Below are 21,074 nucleotides of genomic sequence, written 5' to 3' on the forward strand. Positions count from 1 at the left end.
GTGTGCGTGTGTGTCACTTTATATACTGCTGGGCTTGTGAATTTCCCTCAGTCTTATTGATATTTTACTGTATTCAGTAAAATAGGTATTACGATAAATGTGGGGGGGGAAATGATGTAATATAGATTTGAATACCGGTAGACTGATATAATAATTATAACTTTGCTGATTTATATTTTTCTGAATCTAAAATGTGATTTAATATGCTAAATAAAGTACCGTAAAAAGTACAATATGTCCCTCTGAAATGTAGTAAAGTAAACATGTGAAGTACCACAAAGTTCTACTCAATACAATAGCCCACTTCAGTACTTTGGAATATGAGCCTCTTCTAAAGATTTTAAGCGTTTCTCGGTAGAAGTGGAAAGAAAGACTATTCCAGAAGCAATGGCTGAAGGAGTGCAGACAAGTAAATTATGAAGTTCAAGGCTCTGCAACATTACCAAATGATATTAACACTGATATTATTTTTGCAACCACCTCCATTTATGCAGCACCATCAGAGCAGATGGCTGCCCTGCAAAAACTGTTAAACAACTATTCACTTTTCTTAAAGTCCATTGCATGGACTTGGATTTTTGTTTCTAGGCTCATATTTTCTTGTGATCAGGACATTTATTGCAAATGTATGGGGCTGAGTCACTCTTTAAAATGGTCTGTAAAATGGTTTGTAATAGTTGGCTACACAGTACAGTACACAGTGAGTACAGTAGGCCTCTATAGTAAAATAGCTTGATCATTACCAACCCCTGATTTGTTTTGAGGTTTCCTCAGCAGTGAAAGTAACCAGTATTTAAATCAATTAAGCTCACATGGTATGGATTTTGCTGATTTTATTTACTAATACGGGGCAGTGTATTTTCAATTTGAGACAAATTACTCAACCCTAATAAGATTACATAATATACTGTAACTTAATATCTGTAATATTGACAGCTGTTATAATGAAAAAATAATGCTTTAATAACTAATACAATATAATAATACTAATACAGTTAGTCAAACGTAATTAAAAAACATGACAGAAAATATTTCCCCAAATAATCCCTGTCAACAGTGCCATCTTGTGTCATCTTTCCAGTGCTGCCCTTCGCTCACATAGCTCTGTCCCATGGGGAAGGAGGCCTACTTTCACAGCCTTGCTGCTTGCTGGAAACCATTCTGCTCACGTCAATGTTGTTCTTGACGAATACGTCTTTGGCTTCCTCGACGGAGGCACCCGGTAGGGTTCGTGTTCTGCTCAGGATCCACGCAAAGTCGACGTGGAAAAGCCTCAAGACATCTGTGCAGGAGTACACCAGGGCTGTGTTGACATAATCTGTAGCCAGGATCCAGTAGGGAGAGTAGGGTAGCACTGTTCGATACACATGTAAACACAGGTGAACATAGGATTTGTGAAGACATAACGATAACCAACACACACAGACATACAGTACCCAAACATACACGATGATCCTCATCAAAAAGCACATAACATGAAGATGAAGTCCTTTTGTGTTTTGCGTCATGTAAAGCCTGATTTTTACTTATCTGTACAACGATATCAATATTTAGGCATCTGTCATGCTCACCATAGGAGTAGCTGATTCCCAGCTTGGCAGGATTCTTCAGGTCCTCCGTTACTCCAATGCCTTCAATTCGTCGACACTCTCCCTTTCTGTCATATTGTATATTAAAATGTCACATCGGTTTAAAAGAATACTCAAGTGTAAAAAAGTGATTATAGTATTTTACTCACAATATTTCAGAGCTGACCACTCGAATGGTGCTATCTGCCTTCATGGTGAAATTGGTCTCAATGCACCTTCCCTTCTCAAACTGGGCTGGAAGTTTTGCAACTTCAAACCATCTCCCCATAAACTACAAGAGCAATACAAAAGCATTCAGAGAATATCATTATGCTTTATGATGCTAATGCTAATGAACCAAATCAAATCCACCTCCATTACCTTTAATAATCAATGTAATGTTCCATCTAACCATTCAACAATGAATATTATAATGACAAACCAATACGATCTACAAATTATCGGAATGGTTTGATTGTGTTTAGCCTACAGTATGTATTTCTAAGTTGCAAGACACCGTTGGAAGAATGTTTGTTGGTTTGCAATTATGATTCAAGTTGGAAAAGGTCCACAAAATTAATCAACGTAATGACGTAACTCAGGGGTACCTGTTTAATGTTGAAGGTAGCTTGAACAGATGGCTCTGGGCATGGGCCCCAGTGTGGCGTCTGGGCACGGATGAGGGGGAGGAGGAGTGGAAGTAATAGAGCAAATGACGGACTCATAGTCACAGGGCTTTGGTCTGCTGGAAAGGATTAAAACCCACAGGACACAAAACAATCACCAAACTGTAAAGCTAAACCATTTTCAGCTGTATTAAGTGAAAATGTGAAACTGTTGTCACCGAAGAATGATTTATACATAGTCATACAAGGGTGTATAAATTATTCTTCAGCGACAAAAGTGTCATATTTTCACTTATTGCAGTTGAAATTTGTATTTTTGTTGAGTGAAACTTCACAAGAATGTGATACTGTTGCATAAATCAGGCTTGAGCTAAACAAGCAGTTGTCTTTCCAAAACATTTACCAGTGAGAATTGCAGGAAAATAGAACATGGATTAGGTATTTGTTTGTGGTAGCAGTAGCAACTGGAGATTATCAAAGATGTGCCATCTTGTGCCATCTTTACTAACCAATAAATAGAATAGACCAAATAAATAAGAATGTTTCAGAGTGGCAGTTCTACTGGCTTTCTAGAAGAGCTGTTTCAAAGTTCACACGGTGCCTCTGCTAATAAGTGAAACATAGTATACTATGTTATGTTATACTGTAACTAACACGCTGTCAATTTTGACAAATAAAGCTTTCCTGATTATATCCAGTCATTGGACCATTTTACCATAAATCTCTACATACATCAACAAAAAGTACACCTTACCGATGTGGAGCGATGGTAAAGATGTGGTGTATTCCTTGAGAAACACTTGAATATTTAACAGAGCAGTTCTCTCTGCAAGGTTCTACTTCCCTGTGTCATCAATTGCCGCCTTTGTATAGAGCTGGCCTTATTTAGGACATGAAGTAAAGCATTAGCAAATTGGAGTCATGGGCCACATACCAGTAGAAACGTCATAAAACAAAAAACAAAACAACAAAAGTCCCTTCTCTTAGATGCACAGTCCTTATGATTTCTGATGTGTTCGCTGGGCACGGTTCCAGAAAATGTTTGTCTACAAAAGTTATTATTTAAATTGCTACAAATTGCAGAATCCTGATTGAAAGTGAATGTTTAGAGCCAAGATCTGTTGGACTGTCTACTCTCCGGTGAACAAATGAGTTGACCAAAACAGAAACATTTTGTCAACTGTCACATAGGTTCCTGCTTCGTTTAGAAAGAATTGACCACAAGATTGACCACTTTTTCTTTGTTATTAAATATTGATAGCAATGGTCATTCCACCTCCCATACACACATGGAGGAATCTGTGATTTCTATGAGTTCACTACTAGGGCACTAGTTCTTAATGTGGGGTCTGGGGACCCCTAGAGGTTATTGAGGGGGTTCCAGGGGTTCCCAACTAAATGTTTGAGTTGACTCCATATACAGTACAAATGTACAAAAGGAAAAATGGACACTTACGGGGCCATGTGAACTTAATGCATATATATGGGTTTCCTAGCCAACAGGGAAACCATGGCAACAACCTCACTGGCTATTGTCCAGGGGAGCGTATATTCAATTCAAATTAAATTAAGTGCTAAAGGAAAAGCACTTAAACTTTTTGCCCATGTGCAAGTTGATGCAGGTTTAAATTATAAGCTATGGGGCGCCCGTTGGCCTTGTGGTCCAGGCGCATCCCACATATAATAATAATAATAATAATAATAATAATAATAATAGCTATGATATGTCGGGTGTGAAAAGTGTGGGAAAGCACATATTAGTGTTTGAACTAATTAGTGCTTAACCCGAGTACAGTACAGTATGTGAACACATTTGACGAAAAACATTTCTGAATGCTATATTTGCAATTACGACTGTGCAGTAACTTTTCTCAGTCTGGTACGTCAGACAGTCCACCACCTTGAACTTCACGCTGATGATGTGTGTGGGAGCCACTGGAGCAGCACGGACATTTAAAGCCTTTTATTAGAGTGGCTGGATGGTAACCGCAAGGTTACCACCATACCACCTAATTGCTCCTGATGTGCTGGTTGGTGCCTTGCATGGTTTCCACCGCCATCGGTGTATGAATGTGTGTGAATGGGTGAATGTAATGCACAATCTATGTAAAGCACACCATTTACCATTTAGTATACAGAACGACTAACCTATGCGGTCTTCATCAGAGTCATGACTTTGATTTAGTTTTTTGTCTTTGTTTTGTATTGCTGCTCCGGCCGACACCTTTCCCCAAAAGGATCACAATGGAAACAAGCCTGCCCGCTTTCTTGTATTCCTTTTGAATTCATTTTCAATAAACTAATCAATCAATGTTTCCAGCGAAAACATCAAAGCCTTATTGAATATGAGGCACGCAAGCTACATGTCATGTACTGTAAATCATTTGAAGGTCCTGACTGGAGTTTGCTAGTCAGTATAGCTATAGAGAGAGATGCTCTTAGAACAAAGGAAAACGGCACCAGAAAATATATCGTTGCTGTCTGGAAGAACCCACCTAACTTGCAAAAACTTTTTTTTTGCAATAATTAGTGCTATTGAACACCCTTTACGTCTGTGTGTTGAACCAATATAAAAGAATATTGAACCAGTATTAAAACCCTCTTCGACAAAAACCTCCTATTAACTCCACTTGAGCTTTTTTCTTTCCAGTTTTTTCTTTTTCATTTTAGGTGGTTTGGTGGTTTCTTAGGTGGTTTGTTCCAGACAGGCATTTAATTCATAAAAATACATACTACTGTATGAACAGTGTTCATTGAACACTGTTCTAAATTATTATTTAACAAAACCTAAAACAGCGGATACAGCTGAGATGGACAAGCAGAGTACTACTACAAACAGCCTTTAATCTAGGCTGTGTACACACTGGGGTCATGGGGGTCACGCATAGGTTAAGTCATGTGAACATGTGTGCACTGTGCAGGATATGTTGTGTGTGTTTATGAACACATCGCTTGGGAATAGTGCCTGCTGTTGAGGGACATAATGGTCATATTGGAATACAGTGATAGAATTAGCATGCCAACTACTGTGCCGTAAGGATTGCTGGATTGGTTCTTTGAGAGATTATGAAAATGAATTACAGTTGGAGTGAATTTGAATAAAGAATAAGAATAAAATGTGATTATCCAAACAATGATATCATTATAATGGATATTGCTATATATTGTATATCACCTTTGGTTTCTGCCCCTGTATTTCAATTATATTTCTGCCCATTTGTCTTTGTGAATGGGTGGAGGGGCTTAAAAGGTTAGGTTCTTTAACATTACTGATATTGTTTAACTCTCCCATTGCAGTTTAATATAGAGTAAGCAGCTTGCTTGAGTAATGCTTTAAATGTCCATTCTTGGAATAATAGAGGCAAGAGTAAAACAACCTGGATGATATACCATTAACAATGAACACATATAATAGAGAATGTGGGTGATTGTATTATATCTTAAATAATCTACAACCAACAAGATCAGGGACTTGGTGTAGTGAGAGTAAAGAGTCTGAATGAATGTGTCATATACTGTAGTAATTGTGGTCATATTTATCATAGTCATACATTTTCTATCAGTCTATTTTAGCTAGCCTTGAAGTGTATCAATTAAGTAAAAACTTGTTAAATCATTTACAGCATTCATCAGAGAAACTCATTTATCACAATTGTTTTGTGAATTCCAACTACCGGTACTTAGCTAGAATAATGAGGCCCATTCTACACTTTCAAATAGAGCCATGCATAGACCACTCTCAAAGAGCAATACAGATGGATGCCTATTCGAAAACTGGTCCCAGTAAAAGTCAAAGCTTACCTAAAATCCTCTTAGCAGACCTTGCATTGAACTGTACTTTCCTGTGCTCTTTTTTTGCAAATGGTTAAAAGTATTCAATGAATCAAACAGTCACACAATGAAGAATACCGGTAAGCGGTAAGTAAGATTTATTTTCAACAAATCTCAACTGAGGTGAACGTGTGGCTAGCCAGAGTATTTCCGTCACATGCAGTAGGCTACTGTATAGCGTGAGTGGTTATCCTTTAACAACAATCCACATGTGGTCAAACTGGCCTGAGAAGGGCTGGGCGCCTGGCGTAGCTGTCTGGGAACCTATAGGCTGGTAATCCAGTTTGACAGCGGGATCAAGTCCCAATCCCAATGACCTTTGCTGCTTGGGAACTATACAGTAAGTGGACATTTATGGTTCTGTAACTTTCAGAGTGCACTTCGAACCTTTACAGATCAATTTGGTTCCATTATTACACTCTTTTGTTTAACTTTTCATTTTCATGTTTTCATTTTTCATTTCATTTAAAACTATTTGATTGTCCAATATGAATAAATCTGTGCCTACTGTATTTTGCAACCTCAACTTAGACCTAGCTTACTGAGAATATGGAGTGAAAGTAAATTGTGAAAACAAAACAAACAAACAAAAAAACGATATATATAATATTCCACATGCAAATCTTTTATGTTTGTCACAAGCATTGTTACAGAGCTAAATAATAACCTGATTGATCCAATAACCTTTAATCTGTGGCATTGTTTGAATAACACCATTTTAATTTGGAACAGGTGCCAACTCTCACACCAACATTATGTCAACGAGGAGGAGGGAAGGGAAGCAATCAGTGACGTCATCTGCAAACCCCTATACTTACGTATATATAAAATACAGTGAACCGAAACCAGACCAGTTCTCCTGAACACATACAGGTAAAGGCTCCAACTATCTCTCTTATTTTTACGTTTCTCTCACTCTCTCTCTCTCTCTCTCTCTCTCTCTCTCTCTCTCTCTCTCTCTATCTTATATTCCTTAACATTTTCAAGCTAACATTATCTTGAAAAAATATTCAAGCTAACCAATAATGGATAGCTAACTAAATGTTATCTTCACTGAGCAAGTATGAATATAAATCCTCTCTTTCCTCAGCTATTATTCTTTGTCTGAAATAATTATCGACATCGTGAATTATGCTCCGTTCACAAGCCTTCACAAGCACAAACCTCTGATATTCTCTGCAGGTTCTGTGAGAAGATGAAGGCCATCCAGGTGATTTCTGTGACTCTGCTGTGCGTTCTGGCAGCCAACGCTCAGGTCCTCAAGCCTGGCAAATGCCCCCAGCCTGCTGTTCAGCAGAACTTTGATCCCACCAGGGTGAATATGAAAATACTGTATTACATATCTGCCCTTGGTTTTCATGTTTGCTACTATCTGATATCTTCTACGGAGCAACACAAACATTTCTTTACTAATTCAAATGTACATGCATGAATACTGTAAAATACATTTTGATTGATTGAACAGGCTACTTTATTAGCAGTTTGCAGAAAAAAGCACAGGAAAGTACAGTTCAATACCAGGTCTGCTAAGAGGATTTAAACCAAAGAAAGCGTATGGCTTGTTTCCATTGGGGTCCTTTTGTACTAGCTGCAATCTCTAGGTTTCATGTACTATCCGGGGCTTGAACCTCCGACTCCGTATCCCGCATGGGAGAGTACAAGTTTATCCAGGGGAGATATCCGAGATATTCCTGAAGTACAGTATGAGCTACAGGCAGTACTCCTTATCAACCAATAGGTGGCCAACAGGGTCTACATTTCTCAAATGAAGAGGGAGACAACCTCCAACTACTTTTGGATTGTAGCTTTAATAATCTCATCTACCAAAACACGCTGTAGCTAATGTCACTTATTTTTGAAGTTTCCTATACTGTACCTGACCTTCTGTGTTGTGTGCTATGCCCAGTACATGGGTAAGTGGTACTGACCTTCTGTGTTGTGTTTCTATGCCCAGTACATGCAAGTGGTACTGACCTTCTGTGTTGTGTTTCTATGCCCAGTACATGGATAAGTGGTACTGACCTTCTGTGTTGTGTTTCTATGCCCAGTACATGGGTAAGTGGTACGAGATCCAGAAGCTGAACAACATCTTCCAGCGGGGAGAGTGTGGCACAGCCGAGTACCATCTGAAAGGCCCCAACGTCGTTGGCGTGCTCAACAGTGAGCTGATGTGAGTACTGTAACATCTACTGTACAGTTAGAACAATATGGCCCTATACCTTAATTCAACTCTGAGAGTGTAATTTGTACAATTGTACACTCTTTGAGCCACAAATTGAAACACACAAATTACTGACCTTCATGTGAAACACGTGACCATCTGTCATGTTTGCAGTTACAGTAGGCCTATTTCTGACATTTACAAAGGCAATATTAATTAGGTTTTATTTGGCTCAGATAAAGCTTGAGACTTGAGACTAAGTGGTGTAAAATACACTTTCTGGGATATTCTTAACCTATCATCACTCGAGTCAACATGCAAAAATGGCCTCAACAGCATAAATTTTGCATAAATAGTGAGTACTGTCCATGTTCAGCCTCCACAGTGGAAAAGGTCCTCAAATAAATCACTTCCAGTAATATTATTTGTAATAAGTATGAATAAAAAAAGGGGCTTTTAAAGGAGTCAAATGTCCAAGCCACTTTGTTTTACATGGTCTTGATCTTTTCTTTCCCTCTTATATGTTTTTAACATCTCTACCGCTCCTCTCAGTGCTGATGGAACCATTAGCACTGCCACTGGAACTGCCAAGGTTGTTGACCCATCTGAGCCTGCCAAGCTGGAGGTCTCCTTCTTTGAAAGTAAGGACCTCAAATGCGTCACGCACCACAATCTGTATAACATTTTCAATTTACAGCAACTATTTTGCTGTCAAATATTATCAGTGCAGATAGTGTGGAACATTTTTAACCTCACTGTCACTATTTTGGGCATTATGGGCGAATATTCTCAATATTTTTCTAAATCATTCAATGTTTTTTCATAAACATTTTTTCAAAAAATATTAAATAACTATATCTACAAGCTCACAAAACGTGGGTTAATCATAGAAAATGTCAATCCCCTATGCTGCATTTGCATTTGCACGCTACTCTTGAGTCCAGAGATCAGTCCATGACTATCACCCATCTCCTCCAGACTCCCCCACTGGTCCCTACTGGGTGCTTTCCAGCGACTACAATCACTCCCTGGTGTACGGCTGCAGGGACTATGGGGCCTTCTACTCTGAGTACACCTGGATCCTCTACAGAGAGCCTGTCATGCCCGAGGAGACCCTTGAGGAGCTGCACAGCATCCTGACTTCCTTCGGAGGCAGCGTGGACAAGCTGCTCGCCACAAACCACGATGAGGTTTACTGTCGCCCCATGTTCGAGTAAACAACACACACACACACACACACACACACACACACACACACACACACACACACACACACACACACACATACTCGCACAGAGAGAGAGGGAGAGAGAGAGACTCCTGATTCAGCCTACAGGCCTCTGAGATACAGAATGACTCGGATTCTGGCCTGCTGCAGAGTGTTGCATGCCTTAGTTATGAGTCTGCCTGTGACGTCCTTGTCTGTGAAATCTAGACAATGCAATAAACCTGTAGAAAATAAATGCATGTGTCATGTTCTCCTTTATCTAGTGAGTCTAAGATTTTGTGGTGTCTATGTCTAATACAATATACAATACATTTGCAGCTCATTTTACCAGTACAAAAATAAAAATACGTTTTTAAATGCAGGCACTGTTCCTTTCACAGGAGACTCATTTAACATAACATTTACTAAAGTACTAAAAGGGAAAATCATTGGACATAATTTGGGTTTCACATATTTTTCAATCTATCTTTAGGGCCAGGCTTAGAAAGATAGCAATAATTATAAGCAGGGATGGATCCTTTGACCACTGTTGAAACCAGTCATGTCTAAAAAAAACAATGTTTTTGAACAACACAATACTGCCTCATCAAAGTTGGTACGGTGACTTTATATTATTACTTTACCCAAATAGAGCTCAAGTGGAATTAGGTTTTAAGGTTTTTTAGGTTTTTTAATGTGGAGATAGGTATTTTTTTCTGTCTGTCTGACTGACTGAGTTGAAAAAACAACTGGAGTTAGGTCAGGTGGTTTGACCGACAGTTTTGTGGATCCAATGGAGTTAGGAGGATTAGTTAGAACAGGAGCGCTTTTTAATACTTTACATTGGTTCATGCCATTGAAATTCACATGAGCAAGCATGCAACAAGACTAAAGACTTGCACTAATATTAAATGTTTGATGATTTAATCAGAACAAGACAATAAAAAGTAAATGTAATACTTTTAAGCTTTATTTATCTTGGCACCATTTGCTCTTTTATAGTACAAAACACAATGGGCACTACAAAAGTTCTCACTGGAACCTACTAGTCTAATACTGTATACCGGTATGTGATATTGAGCAATGGCACATTTATAACAAAAGCTGTTCTTTGTCACAGTTCTTCGTCATTCAATTTCCTCACCCAGATTCTGTCAGCTGGGGGTTTGAATTGGCAACAAGATGTTACAAGGTCTACCCTCAAACTTCTAGGGTCTCTCTAGACTATTGACCCTCGTTCTCCAAGTGTGTTTACTGTTTCTTGCTCTGACAGTAAGCCTCATCTTGGTTGGTGACGGACATCTTGTCCACACTGACTCCAAAGGAAGTCAGGAGGCTGTGCAGATCTTCAATAGTCTCCTCAGGCAGTGTAGTTTCCCTGCTCATCATCCAGGTAAATTCGACATGGAACAGGCCAAAGTCATTGCAGCTGTATATAAGAGAGTGAGAGTCATAGTCGGTGGACAGCACCCAGTACGGAGATGGGGGTTTGTCTGTAGGAGAGGGGAGAGCATAAACAGCATAGTTTGAATATAGACTCATTTAACCACAAATTAAAAGCATGTTGTGGTATATTCCTCTTAGAAAAGGACGCTTTGTTCACTGTTTTGTACAATACATTTCTGCATTTCGGTATTATTGAAAATACAATACACAACAGGAAACTAGACATTGGGATTTGGAAAACATAAACCATCTAAACACCTTACCAAATATGGTTGTGATGTATTAAGATTATCCTTACACTGAAAGAAGGTTACTTCTAGTTTGGCAGGTTCAGCAGGGTCTGGTTTGGCTGTGCCAGATATCGAGCTAGCGGTTCCATCGGCACTGAATAAACAATAATAATTAAAGGTAAAAGGAAAAGACAAAGACAAATTAACAGCATGTTATAATGCTAAGTTCCCCTTTAGGAGAACCTGAATGTGCTTTGTGTCTTCCCTTTCCGGGGTCCTGAACAATATCTACTCACAGCAGTTCTGCATTGACGACTCCAACAACTCCAGGGCTCTGCAGGCTATAGGTGGCAGTGCAGCACTGACCCTTCTGGAATATGTTAGGCAACTTCTGGATCTCAAACCACTTGCCAAGATACTGCAGAGGTCATATAACAATAACACAGCCATAACATTACACAGCCATCTTGAAATGTTCACTGATTAGAATGGCTCCAGAAGTCTTTGCTCTATACTAAAGAGAAAATGGCATGTGAATTGCAGCAAAAGCAATAACTAGGCAAACATGGCCCGGACGGCTAGGGTAGTGGTCCGGGCACCAAGCTGCTGATGCCTGCCAGCGTGTTGCGCAAATCCTGATCTCGAAAACCTTTGCTTTGCTTAGGCGTTATCACCCCTCATCCTTTCTCTCCCCATTTCCTGTCCGCCTACTGTCCTTTCAATAAAGGCATAAAAGCCCAAACATGTATCTTAAAAAAGGAAACAGAGAATCTCCATATTCACCCTGGCTGTATCAAAGTTCTGCTGAACAGCAGGCTGGGGGCATTTTCCAGGCTTGAAGACCTGAGCGTTGGCTGCCAGAATACACAGCAGAGTCAGAAGAATCACCTGGGTGGGCTTCATCCTATCAGCAGGGCCTGTAGACAACAACGTAGATGAGTTAATCTGTTTATTTTTGTTACACACTTCTATATGATCTGAGTGAATAATACAGCAGAGTATCACAAATCCTACATTTTAGAGAATTTCATACAAAGACTATGGTAAATGGTGCATTTATATAGCACCTTCATCCAAGGCGCTTCACATAGATTGTGCATTACATTCACCCATTCACACACACATTCACACACCGATGGCGGAGGAAAGCATGCAAGGCACCAACCTGCACATCGGGAGCAATTAGGGGTTCAGTGTCTTGCTCATAGGGACACTTCGACACTAACTCTGGGGGAGCCTGGGTTCGAACTGGGAACCTTGCAGACGGTTCCCATCCAGCCACCCCTTAGTCACCACTATTGACATAAAATAGAGAAAAACACACAGGGAGAAGGAGAAATAATCAGTTGTACCTGTAATCAGTGTTGCCTGGCAGGTTTCAGTGATGTTCAGCGTTTTTGGACGTTCTGCACCTTTATAGACCCCTGCTTCTGTTGCATCACATTTGACCCCATGCATGTCCTTGTTTACATATGGCCCATGATGGAGGAGTGGAATGTGCATGGGAACTGGCACCTGTTCAAATGATTGTTTTCTGGTGTTATTCAAACAGTTACATCATATTCACATTCATGTCTCGTTTTATGCCAAGAAATAATAGCTTACGTTAACTTCTAAAAAAAAATAGGTGGTAGTAGTAGTGGCATGCAGTATAACAATCTAGGCCAGTGATTTGCAAATCCCAGAATCAACCACTTAAAGGTGTGTAGTGTAGGCCTAAGTGATATTCTTTTTTGGTCAAAAAGCTCTTTAATAAATACAGTAAATAAAATATATTTTCAGGGTTGCAATGTTTCTGCCAATCAGGAGGAGATAGTACTGTGTGTGTGTGTGTGTGTGTGTGTGTGTGTGTGTGTGTGTGTGAGAGTGTGAGTGTGTGTGTGTGTGTGTGTGTGTGTGTGTGTGTGTGTGTGTATGAGACGCAACATGGCCTGTTGTAGCGCCACCATGAGGCTGATTTGAAAACTGTCAAGTGGCACACACACACACACACACACACACACACACACACACACACACATGACGTTTATACTTTGTATACATAATATGTCTACCAAGTATAAGTAGTATAAACATGGAACATAATATGTTCCATCCATGGTACTTTCAACTTGAATAGATTTGGGAATTGATTGGAATTACAGGAAGGATCGGAGAATTCTTATTAGAGTATGAATCATATAAATTATTTCTGCAGTACACTCTGACTCGCCCACTATGGCCACATTCCCTGTAAAGGCATTTCAGCTGCAATGCCAAAATGCCCTGTTATTGTAAGTGGGGCGCTATTGTGTGAGTTTGTCTGCCATCATTTGCCTGTGTTTGGTTACATTCCTGCAGCTCCAGCTGAACTTTAACTGACTGCCGGGACCCAGAAAAGGGAGAAAGATGACATAGGAGCTAATTTTAATGCTCATAAATTATATAGTAGTAGTAGGAATTATGTATTCTTTCATATGTGTAAACTCATGAGTCATGACATCTCAGCTGGTTGCCTGAATTACTAGCTTTCACACACATGTAGGTCACAGTGAAATGTTTACATTTAAACATTTGAAGATTAAATCATGCACACAACAAACCATCTTTTCTGTAAAGGTCATGCATGCTATCCATTCTGCATGTCCTGCTGCCATGTACATAGGCTACACTGTAATTGCTCCAAATTCCTTCAGAACAGTACAACCTGGTGTAGTGAACGGACTAGTATCTTATTGTTTTGTTGTCTTTATTTTTAGCACAAATGTTATGTTCTCTGGTGGTACATATGTTATGCAGTGATCATTTTGCAACAGAGACACAGTGAGCTTTTCCTACAGGCATGGTGGCAAACTGTTGTTTAGCTTGTTTGAGTCTTGCAGTGTGATGATGGACCTGTGAGGTACATTTGCATTACATTTAAAAACACAACAACTCTATTCATGTCTTGGTATGAATGAGTCTTTTGCACGTTCCACTTACACTAGATTGCTCCAAATGAAGGAACAGCAGAGTCAAAACCATAGAGCTCTCTAAGGTCAGAACTCAGGAATGGAGCATTATTGCCGCAAATAACTACACTTCCCAGAGTTCAGCTGCACAATCAATGACTGAAAACATATACCGGTAGTCAAAACACCAGAGAGAAGCTTCAAGATCTACTTGCCGGTTCAATCCAAAGACGCCAATGGTCAGTGACAGTGAAATTGTTTTTTATTTACATGCTTGTGGCTTGAAATGCTGCTGAATGTGTTCATAGTTTTAACTGCTAGAGTTTTAAGTTGGTTTGCAGAATTTCTTTCTCTCACTCTCTCTCTGTCTCTCTGTGTTGTGTGAGTGTGTGTGTGTGTGTGTGTGTGTGTGTGGGGGGGGGGGGGGGGGGGCACGTGTGTTCATACTTCAAACACACTTGGCAGTGTTTGAAATTTTATTTCATTTCAAGTTTAAAATAAATGACAATAGGACAATGTTAGAAATGTTTAAATGATTTAAGAATTTAAAAGGCTAGAGGTAACCTCGCATCACCTGACTTTCAGGTTAGGGTTAAAGGCGCAAGTTGGCACTTCGAGTGCAGTGAGTTTATTTGTCATCACTCTCACTTGTTTAATCTTCGCGTGCGCGCGCGCGCGTGTGTGTGTCATCTTCTGTGTGTGTCATCTTCTGTGTGTCTCATTAGTCATTATACGCAAACACATACACTTAACACTGCTGCAACAGATTTCTCGACTGGGCTAAGCCCCCGATTAATGTTTCAAAATCCTAACAACGTCACAGCCTGAGCCGTTGACAGCGGATATCATTTTGATTGGTGAATGTCATCTGGGCCACATTGACTCCAATGCCACTCAGGTCGTTGCGCAGCCGCGTAGTAGTGTCCTCACACAGTGTCGGCTCCCTGCTCATGATCCAGGCAAACTCCAAGTGGAACAAGCCTGCTCCAATGCAGCTGTATACCAGAGCGTAAGAGTCATAGTCGGTGGACAGCACCCAGTAGAGAACCTGGGGGAGGTCTGCAGAAGAGATGAATGCACAAGTCAGCAGTGGTGGAAAAAGCACTCACATTCATTTTACATAAAGATGGTGTGCCATGATTTTTGTATTTCTTCCAGTTTCTCATGTTTTTATGAGGTGACAGTACTTCATTAGACCCCTTGGTGTGGTTATTATGTGCAATGATGTCTTCCCTTTGTATTTATGTTTTTTCCTGGAGGATGAAACCTTGACAGTAAAATGTGCCATGAAAGAAATTGTGATATGGTGACATCACAATAACATCCCCTCCCCTAACCCCTCCCCCTTTGTCATACAACAAGAGCTGTGGGTTCAGTTCAGGTAGCTCACCATCCACCAGGCAAACCAGGCATATTGAATGAACTGGTGGGCATGTCCACATAAAACATTTTACCAAATACCTCCTTAAATAATAATAATACCTGATGATCATGTTTTAGGGTGGAAAGAAATCATGGCACTCCGTCTTTAACTTACTTTAGGGTGAGGCATAGTTGTACCTGGGTTTAGTTTAGGAATAGGGTTAGGTTTTGGCATAATTTTACTGAGGGTAAGGTTAGGTATAAGGTTAGGTTTAACCGTTTAGGCATAGTTTACTGATTACGTTTAGGAATACCAGGCAGAGCAGTTACGCCGGCTGTACACCTTAGGTGACTGTGTTTTGAGGTGAGCGTTTTGGTATTCCATGAGAACACTGTACTGCATCTATGTCTCTCTAATTCCAGATGCCACTCTACTGTATCTATAAAGTGTTCATATGAAATTTACAGATATGTATTGTCAGGTTTATTGATGCAATGCCAATGATGTTTATTGATTGATGTTTGTTTGATTTATGTATTGTATGTTTTTTGTTAGAGTCTTCACGTTGAGACAACAAATAAAATGACTCATCAGTCGATCCTCACCTTCATGTCCAGCTGGGTTCATCACAGAGACTTCCATCTTAGCAGGCTCAGAATGGTTTAGGGGTCTGGCTGTGACAGAGATTGTTTTAATGCTTCCATTGGCATTGCTGAGAGAGAGGAAACGGTGTGTGTGTGTGTGTGTGTGTGTGTGTGTGTGGGGGGGGGGTGCAGAGAGAACGAGAGAATAAAAAAGACAGTTGTTTTATTCATCAGATTGCTTCCTTAACTACTTAAACCCGCAGCCTACTTCGTGATGCAATGAATAGCGAAAATAGCTTTAATGTTTAAATGTTAGCCAAGAAAATGAAAAATGCAAGGTTAGTTCAGTCATATAACATGCTGCGCTTATGTGGTTGCATACGGTTGCTTCTTATTAAACCACAGTACTACACATGACCCATACGTCATAGGCTGACATGGCAATAAGCTGACTGCCTCCCCAGCACCATGCACCAGTGGGTTCTGCTATTATAGTTATATTCCCCATGGGGGGTTGTTATTGTATCTCCCTGCTTGAAAATGTAGCAGAGCATGAATGCCAGGATAAAATATAGCCTAATATGCACACATTCTCATTCTATAATAAAATATATTCGTACTTTACTTTAATTTCAGGGAAGTTCTTGTGAAATTCTTTGGAAAATATTGAAATCTTTAGACATTTTGGGGAAATTACATGCTCAAAATAGGGATGCCATGCATGGTTGTAGTAGGGTGGGTGGACCCTGCTGATCTTCTTTTTATTTATTTAGCAGGGGCTAGGCCATCCCTAGAATGTCTGTGATGTTACATCCATGAATCACAGCCATAGATCACTCCTATAGGCACACGGTTACCAATTGACCAGGGAAACACAAATGTTTGGGGCACACAATTGGCAGGTGCATTGTGATAGGTGCTTGGTAATTAATCACACCACCTGCCAATTGAGTGCCCCAAACATTTGTGTTTCCCTGGTCAGTTGGTGATGACGTTTGTGATGATCAGAGGAAGTTTTGAGTCCAGCTGTCATGCCGGGCCCCTCAGCTCGGCCCCGGAGTGAATGTCGTCCGAATGAACCTCGTGGAAAAGTGGAGATATTTGACTAAACACACGTTTTCAGCCAGAACTTTCACATGGATATGAAACTAGAGAACAATATCTGACTCCAAGTCTTAGGAATTATTTTTGGGTGAGTAGATATGCAGCGCGGAGCAGATTAATGCCGCCGTTCTGCCGCTGCTAACCGTGCGCCTATAGGAGTGATCTGTGATTCGTGGAATATATGAAATATATGTAACATCACAGACATTCTAGGGCTAGAACAGAACTGTTGGGCCAGAGTTTGCTATAGAGCAAATTGTCATAGTCATCCCATGATTTCTTGTTCGTGTTTATGAAGTGATTTAGAGGATTCACTTTATTAAGTTCTGAGTGGATTTACACACTGACTGCTATACATAAATTTGACATGCATGTGAGGGATTGACACTTTGGGCTGTATTTTGCGTGTCTTAAGTACCAGGTCTTATTCCCTAACTTGAGTAAACTAAAGACCTGGAGGCGTGATCAATGCCATTTGGCTATTCTGAGTGGCCAAAGAGCATTGATCACGCCTCCAGGTCTTTAGTTTACTCAAGTTAGGGAATAAGACCTGGTACTTAAGACACGCAAAATACAGCCCTTTGAATGCTATACACAAGTTTAATGTGTTTTGCTTTGTGTCATGGATTGACAAGCTGACTGCTACACAAGTTTAATTTACCTTTTATAACCAATATTAACAGAATTTTTCAACAATGATGACTATGAAGTAACAATGATGACTATGAACGAAGTTTAAAAAATCATAAGTTATGAAAGAATATTATGTGAATATATATATATACTGTAAATCAAAACAATTATAACTTGCACGCTTCAATTTAGTCTAACAACAACGGCCATCTACTTACAGCATCTCCCCCTGGACGAGAACAACTTCAGGGCTCTGCAACGTCTGCATGCTGAAGTTGGCAGCACTGCACCCACCCATCAGGAACATATTGGACAGACTCTGGATTTCATACCACTTACCCAGGAACTATAGAGGTAATGGAGATTATGTAAGGCCATATGGTACACTTGAAAAATATGACACAGTGGTGGGCACTTTGTTATCAACGAGGTACAGTAGATTATCAACACCAAGGCTATGAGAAATCAGCATATAATATGTTTGAATAAACCTTGTAGAACAATAACAAAAAATACATCGCATGGATGTATATTTTAGTTATTGTTGCATTGCTGTTATTTACAAACTGCTCCAGTGAACCTATCTCAACAATAGACTGCACCAACTAGTACCAAAAGCTAATTAAAACATTTGGGGGACATTTTCAAAAAGGATTTCAGTATTCACCTTGGAAAGATCAAAGTTCTTCTGAACTGCGGGATTGGGGCATTTTCCAAACTTGAAACCCCGAACGCTGCTGGCTGCCAGAAGGCACAGCACTGTCATAGTGATGAGAAGAACGGCCTTCATCTTTCCTCAAGAGTCTGTGGAGAATAATTTACACAGACTTCAAGTGTGCTGCAGGTTTGTTATTCAGCACAATTAGCATCATGAATATGATAAGTGGCATACTGTCGGGTGAAGTGACAGTCAGTGGTGGAAAGTACATTTTACTTAAGTACTGTACTTGAGTACAATTTTACACGAGTATTTCCAGTTTCCAGTACTTCTACTTCTACTCGACTACATTTAATTTTTAGAGGCAAATATTGTACTTTTACTCCACTACAAATATAATTGCGATGCATTATGAGCTTGTAGATGAGACATTATGCACAATTAGTACTTTCACTTGTGGTACTTTAAATTTTAAAAAATTGATACCGATTTGTACTTTTACTGAAGTACATTACCACTTTGTTACACTTTGTCTATATTGCAGTATTTATACTTTTACTTATGTAAAAAAAAAAGTGAGTACTTTTTCCACCACTGGGTAACGGTAGGCGTGACTGTACTTACTTGTACGCAGTCTGTAGAGAGGTAATTCTGGATCAGTCAGGATGTTGAGGCAGATGGAGTATTTCCAAGTTAAAAGTTTGAGCTTGAGTTTGAGTACTTTAAACACATATGTCCGTAATCATGTTGTTCTCTCTCCCGAAAGAGAGATCAGACCAAATTTATACACCCGTACAGTAGAGTAGACAGAGATGAACCTTATGTTATCATAATCACAAGCTGTACTCTTAGCAATAAATGTCACATAGTACGTGGTCAAGTGGTATCTTGAGGATAGAATATACAGATTGTCGGAAAGATATATATATATATTTTGTACTGCACTGTTTGTACTGCCACTGTTTGTACTTCCACTGTTTGCTTGCCTTATCCAAGTACCTTCATTTATAATATATAGATAGAGGACGCTAAGTCATCATATTTATATAATAATTAAATAATGAAATTTCATAAACATAGGATTGACTCTGGGATAAATTAATCGTTTATTCGGAAGGTGCTTCCTTATTTCCTTCACAGGTCTTACCAATTATATTAATTTATAATCCATTTAGTGTAGCACAGTGGTTCTCAGTACACTGTACAAATGGAATTAATTGGTAAGACCTGTAAAGGAAGTAATTAAGGAAGAGGTATTTACCAGGTTGAACGTGTATTTCAACAGTAATTAATACTGGGAATGATGAATTGAGACCAGATTGTTACTATAATTAGATGACAGATCTGTGAGCATGCTCACACACTGTCCCATGGCATTTATAGCCAGACCTGTCTCCTGAGGTTAAACCTGCTCTTATCCCATTGCCTCTCTGAGACTCCATAATGCTGGGTGCAAACAAGCCGGGTAGAAATCCCTTCTAAAAAGCTTATACACCCAGCAGATTCTTAAATTATAGCGGTTTACATGTCCAAATAATCTGTTCACTTAAATCCTAAATCCTCAAATGGTGATTTCTTACTCATCTCTTTTTCTGGTGGAACCCTGCAGTGGCAATATGTTGTCTGACCACGCAGGCTGATTCTGTCATTTTTATATTATATTATATTATATTATATTATATTATATTATATTATATTATATTATATTATATTATATTATATTATATTATATTATATTATATTATATTATATTATATTATATTATATTATATTGCATTTGGAAAAAAGAGTCCTGAGTTGCAGTGTGTGTAATTAAGACGGTTGTTTTATTAAGCAACATGCCTATTGTCAACCTGCACATTAGACTAGTAAGCATCGCAGCTGCAGCTAATAAAATAAGACCAAGACAGATAGACTTGAAAGATAGAGGTGTGTCCAGACTCCAGACTCAGAGCCATGGGTGTGGCAGACAGTACTGAGATTTATTTTTGGGCTTTTATGCCTTTATTGACAGGACAGTCGACTGACAGGAAATGGGGAGAGAGGTGGGGAGTGACACGCAGCGAAGGTCGTCGGGATTGTGACTCGAACCCTCGACACGCTGCTGCATTATAGCATAAGGGTGCCCGGACCACCATGCCGGCGGCCCGCGCCGCACTGTACTGTCCCATAATTAATTTGTATACATACTCATTATTCATTTGATAAGATGTTGCTTATCATGATGCAGCAGCTGCCACAGATTTACCCTGCTGTACTACTTACTAATATTTAACCTGGACTGATAAACAAACTACAAAATCAGCCTAGTGTTTCATACCATTTAGCCATCTGTGGGTGCAGAAATGAACCTCATCCCGACCCTATACTTTAGAGACAACAATGCACAAAGGATGCATCTTACAACAATGAGCATGCAGGTATTGTCAAAGAATTGTGAAGCAATCAGGATGTTGAAGCAAACAGAAGCTTATTAGATGAGCTCACAGGAGAAGTACATTAAGCATGGTGGTCAAGTAGTTGTCTGCCAGAAGCAGGGATCAAGACATACTTAAACAGTAAACACAAAGATAAGAGATGAGCTTGTGTCACAGAGCCAAGCTGTACTCAAAACACTATACAGGCCAGCATGTCATGGTGTCTTTATTCTACTATATTCAGATTGTCAAACTATATGCCCACGGTAAACTGGGTGAACAACATGCTCATGTAAAAAAAAACTTTATTTAACCA

The 21,074-nt window shown here is 39.5% G+C and overlaps 1 protein-coding gene across 1 annotated transcript; it reads right to left on the reverse strand.

Moving 5' to 3' along the window:
- Nucleotides 1–952: 952 nt before the first annotated feature.
- On the reverse strand, nucleotides 953–11,972 carry LOC308325418 (uncharacterized protein; the record flags this gene model as incomplete). Its single annotated transcript, XM_080777907.1, has 10 exons — nucleotides 953–1,354; nucleotides 1,572–1,657; nucleotides 1,739–1,860; nucleotides 2,177–2,313; nucleotides 2,949–3,030; nucleotides 4,047–4,129; nucleotides 10,665–10,886; nucleotides 11,138–11,223; nucleotides 11,366–11,487; nucleotides 11,853–11,972. 10 exons carry the CDS (start codon nucleotides 11,970–11,972, stop codon nucleotides 1,095–1,097), a joined length of 1,320 nt encoding a protein of 439 aa, XP_080634033.1. The 3' UTR covers nucleotides 953–1,094.
- Nucleotides 11,973–21,074: the final 9,102 nt, after the last annotated feature.

Source organism: Protomyctophum bolini (assembly GCF_963924005.1).
Source record: "Protomyctophum bolini genome assembly, chromosome: 12".
Classification (NCBI taxonomy): Eukaryota; Metazoa; Chordata; class Actinopteri; order Myctophiformes; family Myctophidae; genus Protomyctophum; species Protomyctophum bolini.